This window comes from Salvelinus alpinus, chromosome 2 (assembly GCF_045679555.1).
Source record: "Salvelinus alpinus chromosome 2, SLU_Salpinus.1, whole genome shotgun sequence".
NCBI lineage: Eukaryota > Metazoa > Chordata > Actinopteri > Salmoniformes > Salmonidae > Salvelinus > Salvelinus alpinus.
The window spans coordinates 12669291-12682485 of NC_092087.1; the positions used below are offsets into that span (position 1 = coordinate 12669291).

The 13195-nt window shown below is 41.8% G+C and overlaps 1 protein-coding gene across 3 annotated transcripts; it reads left to right on the plus strand.

Moving 5' to 3' along the window:
* Nucleotides 1-1601: 1601 nt before the first annotated feature.
* On the plus strand, nt 1602-12875 carry LOC139554004 (bcl-2-like protein 15). Of its 3 annotated transcripts, none has more exons than XM_071366867.1 (5): nt 1602-1857; nt 2006-2035; nt 2156-2271; nt 6866-7075; nt 11558-12875. In XM_071366867.1, the coding sequence occupies exons 1-5, from the start codon at nt 1728-1730 to the stop codon at nt 11576-11578; spliced, it is 507 nt and encodes a 168-aa protein (XP_071222968.1). In that variant the 5' UTR covers nt 1602-1727; the 3' UTR covers nt 11579-12875. The 3 variants fall into 3 exon arrangements, 2 of the variants coding, with proteins under 2 accessions (XP_071222968.1, XP_071222977.1); XR_011670788.1 differs by lacking the exon at nt 2006-2035 and having other exon boundaries at nt 1607-1857; nt 11558-11678; nt 11747-12875; XM_071366876.1 differs by lacking the exon at nt 2006-2035 and having other exon boundaries at nt 1607-1857.
* Nucleotides 12876-13195: the final 320 nt, after the last annotated feature.

Here is a 13195-nt window from a genome sequence, read left to right on the forward strand (position 1 = left end):
AAATATAAACGGTAATTAAAAAGAAAAAAAACGTAAAGTTGTCAGCTAGGTGTCAAGCTTATGGACATGTGGCAGCAGTGTGTAGGAGGGAGGTTCCTAGGTGTGAGAAGTGTGTAGAAGGGCATGAGACAAAGGAATGTGTAGCATTGGGGAAAGTGCGAGAGTGGCAGGTTGACATTTCCAGAGTTAGATTAGTACAGAAGTTGTCATATGCTGAGGCAGTGAAAAAAGTAAAGTAAGATAGGTCAAGGGGGAGGGATCCTGAGGGGAGTGGTGAGTAGTAGATCTGTACCAGTACAGAGGGATGAACCAACAAGTGATATATGTTTAAATTAAGATTGGATTTTTAGCATTTATACCAATGGTTATCAACTGTACTGCAGGGATGGAATGTAAGTCGCAGAAAATTGAGGTTGTGGTGGCATCTGCAGAGAGGTATTTTGGTGTGCGAGACTTGACATCAGAAGAGTTACACACGGAACCCAAACCGGCTACGCGCGTGCGCCATCGTGCGCCATCGTGCATAAATTTATTTTGGCCCCCCACACCAAACGCGATCACGACAAGCAGGTTAAAATATCAAAACAAACTCTGAACCAATTACATTAATTTGGGGACAGGTCGAAAAGCATTAAACATGTATGGACATTTAGCTAGCTAGCTTGCACATGCTAGCTAATTTGTCCTATTTAGCTAGCTTGCTGTTGCTAGCTAATTTGTCCTGGGATATAAACATTGAGTTGTTATTTTACCTGAAATGCACAAGGTCCTCTACTCCGACAATTAATCCACACATTAACCGAATCGTTTCTAGTCATCTCTCCTCCTTCCAGGCGTTTTCATCTTTGAATTTATATGGTGATTGGCATCTAAACTTTCATAGTATTACCACCACAACAGTTCGTCTTTCAATCACCCACGTGGGTATAACCAATGGGGAGATGGCACATGGGTACCTGCTTTTATAAACCAATGAGGAGATGGGAGAGGCAGGACTTGCAGCGCGATCTGTGTCAGAAGTAGGAATGACTTCTATCGTTGGAGCGCGCGAGCAGTGCGGTTGCAATAATTGAATAACATGGATTTCTACATTTATTTTGCAACGCTCGCGCACACAACATGTCCGGTCTGGTCAGCATGTACGTGGTGGTGTTCCATCCTTTCAGGTTGTTGGACTGAGGTAGGACTAAATAGATTTAAATAGTGGAATAGGGTGGGGTTATTTTTAATTTGTGAGTGTAGTGTTAGATGGTAGAGTATTTGTTTCTTTTTTTTAAAGCAAAGTATAAGGGAGTTATACTCCAGTGTAATAGGGGGCGGTAATGCAACATGTATTGGATGCCAACCGCCGTTAAACCTCATCAAAGAAGATCAAAACCGTAATGTATCATGGGTAAATTGTGACTGACTGATCTACAGATAATAATGAGTAGTTATTTATGATGGAAGATGATTTGTAGATCAGTTAGTTTGCTCATCAAAGAAGATCAAAACCGTAATGTATCATGGGTAAATTGTGACTGACTGATATATAAATAATAATGAGTAGTTATTTATGTTGGAAGGTGATTTGTAGATCAGTTAGTCGGCTGCAATCTTCAGCAAGCTCATATCTCCGGTTGGTGAGATCTAGGCGTGCCGCATTTACTCGTCTAGTCACGATTGAGGAACTGTCGACATAAATTATCTGTCTTCCGTTTCACGGACGCTGTTGAAGGTGTTTAACTATGTCTCCTAGAGATATAGAACAACAGACATTTAATATTATTAGTTGCTTTTTTGAAGAGGAGCATAACCAAACATGGAATCGGACGGTGAAGGTGTGCGAAAGAATCGAGTCTGATGGACCTGGAGATGGTAATAATTGCACAATGAGAACTGTCATTTCTTTAGGCATATCATGTTGATTAAATTGAAACACAGACTACTCAACAGGAGGCTAGGGTTTTCTTATTTTGAATCGGAATTTGTTTTTCAATGCTCCGTTGGGTTGGATCCCCTCCAGAACCGAAGTTCGTCAGTAAGACTGGAGAGAGTAAGATTGAATACCTGCCACTGTTTTCTACCCTAATCATACAGTAAAGTTAGGATTTGGGGGATGGTAAACTGATCCCAGATAATGAATGACATACAGATCACCTGACGTGTTTTGCAGATGACGGGTTTGACCCAGTTGTAATAGCTGATAAACTGAGGGAACTTGGAGATGATTTTGATGTTAAGTTTATCCAGCCTCATATCAGAAAACTCCAACAAGCAGTTGCAGACAAGGTAAGCATACTGTTCAATGAGGCCGTGTTAGGAGGATACATTGACACTGGTGTTGTTCGTCTAGGGCCTGCGAACCGTGCTAATATATCCTCCAAACACCGGCTTCGATGGCATTATCACTTTTATACTACGGGGTACCAACATATTCAAATAATGATTGACATATTTTCATTAAAGTTATTTTGATTATTGTATTCATACTATTTCATCTTTCCACAAGATTTAGCCCCGAAACAAATCTAGGGTTGCTACCTAAACCGGCTGGTCGTTCGTTCTATTGGTTCGGTTGCCAGAAACGCGACCCAGTCATTGTCTCTGTTCTGTATGTATGGACGCGACCCAGTCATTGTCTTTGTTCTGTATGTATGGACGCGACCCAGTCATTGTCTTTGTTCTGTATGTATGGACGCGACCCAGTCATTGTCTTTGTTCTGTATGTATGGACGCGACCCAGTCATTGTCTTTGTTCTGTATGTATGGACGCGACCCAGTCATTGTCTTTGTTCTGTATGTATGGACGCGACCCAGTCATTTTCTTTGTTCTGTATGTATGGACGCGACCCAGTCATTGTCTTTGTTCTGTATGTATGGACGCGACCCAGTCATTGTCTTTGTTCTGTATGTATGGACGCGACCCAGTCATTGTCTTTGTTCTGTATGTATGGACGCGACCCAGTCATTGTCTTTGTTCTGTATGTATGGACGCGACCCAGTCATTGTCTTTGTTCTGTATGTATGGACGCGACCCAGTCATTGTCTTTGTTCTGTATGTATGGACGCGACCCAGTCATTGTCTTTGTTCTGTATGTATGGACGCGACCCAGTCATTGTCTTTGTTCTGTATGTATGGACGCGACCCAGTCATTGTCTTTGTTCTGTATGTATGGACGCGACCCAGTCGTTCGTTCTAAATGTTCCATTGCCATACTGCTGGCAATGTTCGTAGCCCCTGCTTGCTAGCTAGCCAACAGGGGGTAATTTACAGTCACGTCAAACAGTGCAGACAGAATAACAACAGTAGCTGCATTTGTTTAAACTGTTCTCTAGTGACATTTATTTGGATACATCCATAACAATGAGCTAACGAGGCACGTTTTCGCCTGGCATAGAACATGTGCTCTCTCGTTAAGACAATGTTGTTCAGAGGAGCTAGCCAACAACACAGCTAACACAATAACTTCAAGCTGAAGCTGGAAAGAGAGCAAACTAGCTGCGTTTCGTTTGACATTTTTTCAATTGATATTTCTTTGTATATATCCATAAAAATCATGCCAGCTGATTCAGGATTTCGACTGGCTGAGAAACGATGCCTGGCTCTCTCGTCCCAACACCTAACGTTACACATTTATTACTATGGGACAGTTGGAGATGGACTTTGAATATTGAAACAATGTTGCAGATATCGGAGACAGACAGCAAGGTTTATACAAATCTCCGCTGTTGCAAACGAAATGTTAGTCTAAAAGAAATTTGAGATAATGTCTAGATGCTTTTTATAGTGGAGATCAAGTTACTAACTTCCCTGCCTGTGTTGATGAGACAGTGGATTGCACAGTCAGATGGAACAGAGTAAATAAGCATTTTAAGGTCATAGATTTAGCCGTATACACTGGCTGGAGTGCGCTTTTAACCAATCAGGATTCAGGATTAGACCCACCCGTTGTATAATATGACACACACACACACACACACACACAATAATGCCTTGTCAAACCCCACAATATTCCTGTTTGGGGCCTACATACAACCTGCACTACAACCATTGGCTTAGTAAAATAGTTAGACAGGCATGTGTATAGTGTTGGTGCTGCAGGTGTTGTGAAATAGTGGTGCCTATTGAAATGTGTGATTAATGTGGGGTTAGATAAGTTTCATTGTCACATGATGGTAGAGCACTCAGATGGAACATTCTGAACCAGGAAGTGTTTCAATTTAGAATGATTGTTTACCTGAAGTAGTCTGTTCCTCAGACATAATGCAGGTGTTTTACAAGTCCTGCATGGCAACTAGGAAGGGACAACTCTAGTTTGTTCTTGACTCACTGCTGCCCTACATTTAACTCTGTACACTCCCAACTGAGTAACAGACTACAGCAGTAGTCCAACCTAGTGGAGCAATGTTACTGTTTGTGTTTCACTTTAGAGATCTTTTGCTCTGAACAAAAATATTACAACAGATTTTACTGAGTTACAGTTCATATAAGGAAATCAGTCAATTGAAATAAATAATAATAAATTAAACCCTAATCTATGGATTTCACATGACTGGCAATACAGATATGCATCTGTTGGTCACAGATACCTTTAAAAAAAAGTAGGGGCGTGGATCAGAAAACCAGTCAGTATCTGGTGTGACCACCATTTGCATCATGCAGTGTCGACACATCTCCTTCGCATAGAGTTGATAAGGCTGTTGATTGTGGCAGTGGAATGTTGTCCCACTCCTCTTCAATGGCTGTTGGAAGTTGCTGGATATTGGTAGGAACTGGAATAAGCTGTTGTACACATTGATCCAGAGCATCTCAAACATGCTCAATGGGTGACATGTCTGGTGAGTGTGCAGGCCATGGAAGAACTGGGCCATTTTCAGCTTCCAGGAATTGTGTACAGATCCTTGTGACATGGGGCTGTGCATTATCATGCTGAAACATGAGGTGATGGTGGCAGATGAATGGCACGACAATGGACCTCAGGATCTCATCATGGTATCTCTGTGCATTCAAATTGCCATTGATAAAGTGCAATTGTGTTTGTTGTTCTTAGCTTATTCCTGTCCATACTGTACACGGTGCACAACGTTGACATCAGCAAACTGCACGCCAACACAACGCCATACACTGTCTGCCATCTGCCTGGTACAGTTGAAACCAGGATTCATCTCTGAAGAGCACACTTCTCCAGCGTGCCATTGAAGGTGAGCATTTGCCCACTGAAGTTGGTTACGACACCGTACTGCAGTCAAGTTAAGACCCTGGTGAGGACGACGAGCGCGCAGATGAGCTTCCCTGAGACGGTTTCTGACAGTTTGTGCAGAAATTCTCTGGTTGTGCAAACCCACAGTTTCATCAGCTGTCTGGGTGGCTAGTCTCACCCGCAGGTGAAGAAGCTGGATGTGGAGGTCTTGGCCTGGAGTAGTTACACGTGGTCTGCGATTGAGGCCGGTTGGACATACTGCAACACAAATTCACCAAAACAATGTTGGAGGTGGCTTATGTTAGCGAAATTAAGATTCAGTTCTCTGGCAACAGCTCTGGTGGACATTCCTGCAGTCAGCATGCTAATTGCCCGCTCCCTCAACTGGGGCATTGTGTTGTGACACTAAAATGTACAGTTGTCCTTTTATCGTCCCCAGCACAAGGTGTACCGGTGTAATGATGGGGCTCTCGATGGGCGCAGCGGTCTAAGGCACTGCATCTCAGTGCAAGAGGCGTAACTACAGTCCCTGTTTCAAATCCAGGCTGTATCACAGCCAGCCGTGATTGGGAGTCCCATAGGGCGGCGCACAATTGGCCCAGCGTCGTCCAGGTTTGGCCGGGGTAGGCCGTCATTATAAATAAGAATTTGTCCATAACTTACTTTCTTAGTTAAATAAAATGAAAAAATGATCATGCTGTTTAATCAGCTTCTTGATATGCCACACCTGCCAGGTGGATGGATTATTTTGGCAAAGGAGAAGTGTTCACTAACAGAAATGTAAACACATTTTTGCTCAACATTTTAGAGAATTAAGCTTTTTGTGCATATAGAACATTTCTGGGATCTTTTATTTCAGATAATGAAACATGGGACCAACACTTTTGTTGCATTTATATGTTTGTTCAGTGTACATAAGGAACTTCTCCAGTTTGCCGACCATTTGAGACTTCCAAACGTACTAACGTAGGCTACATTAAATTCTTTGGTAGTAGTTTTGAAATTGTGTAAAGGCACAATTGAATCATACATGTACAGTACATTGGTGTCTAAAATGGTTGCTTCATTTCCTATGACATGGAACTTAGAAGTGTGTGGTTAGGTTCTTTGGTCAGGCCGGACAAAGTTGAATTACCGTTTAACGGTTGCCCCGCCTCAATTTTCTCCACACCCCGAGAAAAAAAAATCTGTTCTTTTTGGGCCAATATATGCAGCTCTTTGTTTATAATGCACTGTCCGCTCCTCCTTGAGTCTTATCTTATTTTTTTCATGTCCATATAGCCTAGGACAATGTGGTAAAGTACAGTTATACCTTATCCACTGAAGTATTTTAGTTTTTTTTAAGCCTCACTTTTCTGGGGGGGGGGGGGATCCTTAACAGTGAATCAATTTTCTCTGGCCTAAAAGTAAATTAAATGTAAAAAATATATAAATAAACAACCCACCAAGCACTATGCAACATGTTTGACTCAATAAAAGGGCCAGTTAGAACAGGATATGAGAATAGTGTAATACTTCCTCAGAATGTTTGTATCTCTGGGGCTGAACTATCATAAAGGGCAGAATCCCAACTGGAGATTCATGCTTTTACGGAATCATTGTGAAAAGGACGACGCCCTGGAGTTGGAGTGTAACAGCCTGTCCTCCCCCCTCCCCCTTCCCCCCTCCGCCTCTCTCCCCAGGCGGTGGAGGAGTTTGCACGTAGCGTGGACAGCCTGTGTGCGGCCCAGGGAGGAGAGGTGGCCCCTGAGATGCAGCTGCTGAGGGCCTCCATGGCCCTGGGTCTGTACGTTAAGAAGACCTGTCCTGACCTTAGAGCCACCATCCAGTCTTGTATGACTGCCTTCATTAACACCCGGCTGGCAGGCTGGATCAACCAGCAGGGAGGATGGGTGAGTACCAAATAAATACCCATGATTTATGTAAACCCCCAGGACATGTTCAGGCATGTATTTTATGACGCGGTGGGGATATTGCAATGCTGCCTGGGCCTTACTGACATTTACAAAGCATCATTGCAGATGGTACAGGAAACGCTTAGTCACAAGATGACAGTGAGCAGCTATTTGCATGGAGAAAAGTCATCTGTTTTTAACTTAGCTTAGCTTTTTGCGTACACTAGTTGCTTACACTTTCATCAAGACACGCTTGTGTGTTTACTTTGTCTTGAAGACAAATGGACTACTCTAACATTACAGTAATAGCACTGGTATAGCACCACTGCTACCAGTGGTAGTCCCAGTGGTATTGATGGTGGTTCTCAACCCACCCGCCCTGCTGGGTGTAACAGCAGTAATGGTACCGTTTCTAGTACACATGACAATATTTCCTGTACTCAGTGGTGATGGTGCTAGTACCAGTAACAGTACTATCTCTGATACAGTGCATTCAGAAAGTATTCAGACCTTGACTTTTTCCACATTTTGCTACGTTACAGCCTTATTCTAAAATGTATTAAATTATTTTTTCCCCCTCAGTAATGACAAAGCAAAAACTTTTTTAAAAATTCTTTAGCAAATTTATTAAAAAGAAAAAACTGATCACATTTACATAAGTATTCAGACTAGTGATGCACCGATATGACATTTTTGGCCAATACGATATCTGTTATTTTCCTTGCATAACGATAACCGATATTTACAATTTTAGAGACCTTTTAAGCATTCTAGTACAGTTAAATAGTTAACACACACACATGGACGCAGCGGTCTAAGGCACTGCATCTCAGTGCAAGAGGCGTCACTACAGTCCCTGGTTTGAATCCAGGCTGTATCACATCCGGCCGTGATTGGGTGTCCCATAGTGCGGCGCACAATTGGCCCAGCATCGTCCGTGTTGTCATTGTAATTAAGAATTTGTTGTTAACTGACTTGCCTAGTTAAATAAAGGTTACACACCACACTGACCAAAATGTTATTTTGTTGGCATTTACGTATGTCCCCATTTACCAGTAAAACATCATCAAAACCTATTTCTTTCATTTACTTGATGTGCTGTTTCGTTGTTCAGTCATTTCATTCTCAGCCAGGATTTCTATTGAACGCTGTTTTGGTCTTTGTGTGTCAAAAAAGATACATGTCAAATAACACATCTGTTTCAGTAGCTATAGTTAGCTAGCTAACTACATAGCTAGGTGTCATCTAAAATAACCCTAATTTATAAGACAGTTCTTATTTGATTAATGGTGGTCGGACCCATCTATGTGAAGCTAGCCACAATAAGGATTAGCCACAATAGCGGACTTTGCGGTTAGCCTTCAAAATAAAACTATGGCTTAATTCTACTATTTGTATTCATTTGCATTTTCTGTCAATGACATACTTTTATTTTGAAGGCTAACTGCAAATTCCACTTGTGCCTAATCCTTATTGTGGCTAGCTTCACAACACATAACCCGGTGCGGTCGAGCCTCACGAGCCAGATGAAGCTAGCTGGCTGCTTATAACGTTAGCTTTGGGCAACAGGGTTAAGTTGCTGACTAGCTATTTATTTTCATGAACTGAATGTCAATAGGCGAACAAGTGGAAACCTAGCTAATACTTACTCACAAGGATTCCTAAATCATTCCTAAGAATAATGAAAATGACTGCAGTTTCTACTAGTCATTGTTTTCAGGCTGGTTGTATTGGTGCTAGCTAGGTACCGAGATAAAGCTAGCTACCCCAGAAGTTGCGGTTGAACAAATAATGCTTTATTACCAACGCGGTATTGTAAACGCATCGTTCGTGGCCGGTGTTTGCATCTTTGCAGATTTTTTTGTACAGCTTCGACAGTGCTGCTGTATCTTTTTTGACACAAAAAGACCCAAACGGTGTTCCATAGTATGTATGTCGTGAAGCTGATAGCAGTGACAGTATTACTGTGTAACTCTGGTAGGGCAACATCTGAAAAATAGCGCACTTGGTAGTCTGTACCGGTGCTCGACCAGTCGGCGAAAGCCAACATCACCCACGACAGAGAACGGTTGATTGTCAAGGGCAATGAATTCCATTATCTTGGCTTTAATCGATTTTCCCTTTTGAGTGGTCTCGCTGAAATTGTGTTACTCTTTCAAATGACTGCTCGATCCACACAGCAGACATTGTGGGCTAGTTTAGGAATGCTGTGTTGTGCAAAATTTTACGTGCTGTTATTACATCATGTACCTATGTTATATAGGTATGCAAGTCAGCTTTGACATCGGTTTAGCACATCGGGGCGTTAAACTAGACATCGATATGCCCGATTCCGGATATAGCCGATTCCAATATGTTCACCGATATATCGTGCATCCCTAATTCAGACCCTTTATTCAGTACTTTGTTGAAGCACCTTTGGCAGCAATTATAGCCTCGTGCCTTCTTGGGTATGACGTCAGAATGTTGGCACACCTGTATTTGGGGAGTTTCTCCCATTCTTCTCTGCAGATCCTCTCAAGCTCTCAGGTTGTATGGGCAGTGTTGCTGCACAGCCGTTTTCAGGTTTCTACAGGGATGCTCGATCAGGTTCAAGTCTGATATCTGGCAGGGCCACTCAAGGACAGTCTTTTTCCGAAGCCACTCCTGCGTTGTCTTGGCTCCTGCGTTGTCTAGGGTCGTTGTCCTGTTGGAAGGTGAACCTTCGCCCCAGTCTGAGGTTCTGAGTGCTCTGGAGGAGGTTTTCATCAAGGATCTCGCTGTACAATGCTCTGTTCATTTTACCCTCAATCCTAACTAGTCTCCCAGTCTCTGCTGCTGAAAAACATCCCCAAAGCATGATGCTGCCACCACCATACTTCAGCATAGGAATGGTACCAGGTTTCCTGGCATGACATTCTTGGCATTCAGGCGAAAGAGTTCAATCTTGGTTTCATCAGACCAGATAATCTTGTTTCTCATGGTCTGAAAGTCCTTTAGATGCCTTTTGGCAAACTCCAAGCGGGCTGTCATGTGCCTTTTACTGAGGAGTGGTTTCCGTCTGGCCGCTATTATAAAGGCCTGATTGGTGGAGTGCTGTAGAGATGGTTGTCTTTCTGGAATGTTCTCCCATCTCCACAGAGGAACTCTCGAGCTCTGTCAGTGACCATCGGGTTCTTGGTTACCCCGCCTGACCAAGGCCCTTCTCTGCCGATTGCTGGCCAGTTCTAGGAAGAGTCTTGGTGGTTCCAAACTTCTTCCATTTAAGAATGATCGAGGCCACTGTGTTCTTGGATCTTCAATCCTGCAGACATTTTTTGGTACCCTTCCCCAGATCTGTGCCTCGACACAATCCTGTCTCGGAGCTCTACGGACAATTCCTTCGACCTCATGGCTTGGTTTTTGCTCTGACATGCACTGTCAACTGTGCGACCTTATATAGACAGGTGTGTGCCTTTCCAAATCATGTCCAATCAATTAAATTTACCACAGGTGGACTCCAATCAAGTTGAAGAAACATCTCTAGGTTGATCAATGGAAATAGGATGCACCTGAGCTCAATTTCGATTGTCATAGCAAAGGGTCTGAATAGTTAAATTAAGTGTTTCAGTTTTTTATTTTTAATGCATTTTCTAAAAATAACTGTTCACTTTGTCATTATGGGGTATTGTTTGTAGATTGAGGAAATCACATATTCTAAAATGTATTAAAATAAGGCTGTAATGTAACAGAATTTGAAAGGGAAGGGGTCTGAATATGTCAGTCAGACAGGTGTATTAGACTTAGTTACTGACTACCTGCTTCAATTTACTCTATTTTCCTGCCAGTGGAAATACTATGCATTTCTAAAGGACCTAAGCGATTTACGTCAGACAGGCTGAGACTTCATCGCTTAACTTCCTTAGAAATGTGATGCTCAGTAAGGTTCACTAAGCTGTCCTTAACTCTGAAGCAGTTTAAACAAGGCCTGTTCCACAGAACCACTTCAGAGATTTACTCTCACATTTTGGCTCTCAGCAGCACTCCTGTTTTGTTTCTGTTCATAGATACTGTCTGTAGCTGTTTAAATCTGCTGCTGTTATTGTACTGGTGTTAAAGAGGTAGCAAGATGTGGCCAGCTCCCAACATGTAGCTGACTGTCACCATTGTGAAGGTCATCGACATAAACAGAATATTGTCTCAGTGTTAAGATTTCACCTTGTCGTGTTTATAACCCAGCTAAAGAAACGTTATTTTATTGCCTGCTATTCAGAAGCTGTGATGACTTTGCTCTATTAAACAGATTTATACTGATTGCAAGGCTGTGGTGACTCAGTAAACCTGTATCATACCTGGCATGAGGTTATACCTGTTTTGGCAGAGAAACAGTCTGCCATGAATTCAGTTCCTTCTCTGTCTACCTTCTCTGTCTACTCTGTACTTCTCTGAGTACCCATGAAGTCTGTTTCAGTCCCTTAATGACTCATGTATTATGCTTTTGTTTTGTTGGTTGTTTTTCAGGATCAAGTTACTATGGTATAAAAACATGGAGAAGATGACATCCACATCATTTTTGTACAATGAGGAAGAGGTCTTAATGAGGAAGAGGTCTTAATGAGGAAGAGGTCTTAATGAGGAAGAGGTCTTAATGAGGAAGAGGTCTTAATGAGGAAGAGGTCTTAATGAGGAAGAGGTCTTAATGAGGGAGAGGTCTTAATGAGGGAGAGGTCTTAATGAGGAAGAGGTCTTAACTCCTCAAGTCTGTATATGTGTTAAGTCTTCCCTCTTTCTTACTTTCTCCCTCCCTCCTTCCCTTTTTTTTATTTTCTTTATTTCTTCCCTCTTTCTTTATTTCTTCTTTCTTTCTTTCTTTCATCTTTCTTCCGTTCCTGTCATGGCCATTTGAACTTGCCAGTTGTACTCCCTCTTCACTTCCCCTGAGTTGGTTCTTCGAGGAAGAGACTGTGTCCCACTATCAGCAGAATGTGACATCTCCACTGACTTTTTGACCGTCCTCACAATGGGCATCTGAAGTAACGTTGCATATTGGAATCATGACGTATTGCAATCCATGGCATTTTCTACATCTACATCACATTGTCAAAACAAGCAATATATTTCTGTAGAAAAACAATCAGTTGCAATGTTTTGTACTTTTGAAGCCTTTTCCTAAACAATAGAAGCAGGTTACCAGATAATCACAACAAGCTTTCATTTTTAAGCCGATGGACCATCTTTCATTTAATGTGAGAATCAACTTTGACCTAATAAAATGACTCCCAATAAAAGTCCATGTAATCACCGAAGCTGTGATGTTAAATACTTGAAAGTGAACCGTCACCGAGTCATGCATCCCTTGATGTAACCTGAAATGCTTTGACTTGTTTGACCGTGTTTTCTAACATGCTCTTATCCTCACTCAGTGCTTGTTAAACATGCTCAACAAGTCAAATAATGAGTTTGTTAAATGTGTGTGTTGCTGGTGATAGCTCATCTTGATTTGAGTAAAAGGAAAAAGTCTTAAATATGATATGAATTAAGAAAACAAATTAGTGTTAACCAACTGTGAGTTTATAGTTTTGTAGACTTCATCAGAGCTTGTAGAGGGGAGCTCCAGCAGTGACAAGTGCTTCTGGTCAAAGTCAGTATTGTTTCAATGTCAACTCTGACTCATACCATTTACAGTCACTTCTCCTTTATTAAAGATGCACAGCACCACCATGTGTAAATGGACCAAAGGGAATTAGAAAGTAGATGAGGTTTTATTGTAACTTTTTTTTCAATTGTGCCTAGTTGTGTGTAATTCTGTCTTTCTGGTTTTAATAAAACATGGAGCTTAGTTGTGAAGTCTCAGGGCCTTGCCTCAGTGTTCTGGTGTGATAATGAACACTATTTATATTGTCATTGTTCTGCATTTGGTTCATTCTGTAGGAGGACTCAGCCTGCTTGTTCTATTCAATGAAAGACATTTCAATCAATGAGTTCTTTAAAAAGAAGTCAAACAACATTCCTTTAAGCACCGTTTGAAATGTACTGGATGGGCTGTTCCAACTCAAGGTGTCTTAAATGTTCAAACCCTCCTCCCTCGTATCATTTATTCTAAAGAATGTTTACGATCACAAATAACAGCAGCGTCCCTGTTTTTATAAAAGTGGATAT

Excerpts from the sequence above, each read along its gene's own strand:
- LOC139554004 (XM_071366867.1), top strand. The coding sequence starts at position 1,728 with ATGTCTCCTAGAGATATAGAACAACAGACATTTAATATTATTAGTTGC. Across the intron at positions 1,858-2,005 it reads GTCTGATGGACCTGGAGATG|AACCGAAGTTCGTCAGTAAG; the intron begins GTAATAATTGCA and ends GATCCCCTCCAG. Across the intron at positions 2,272-6,865 it reads AACAAGCAGTTGCAGACAAG|GCGGTGGAGGAGTTTGCACG; the intron begins GTAAGCATACTG and ends CTCTCTCCCCAG.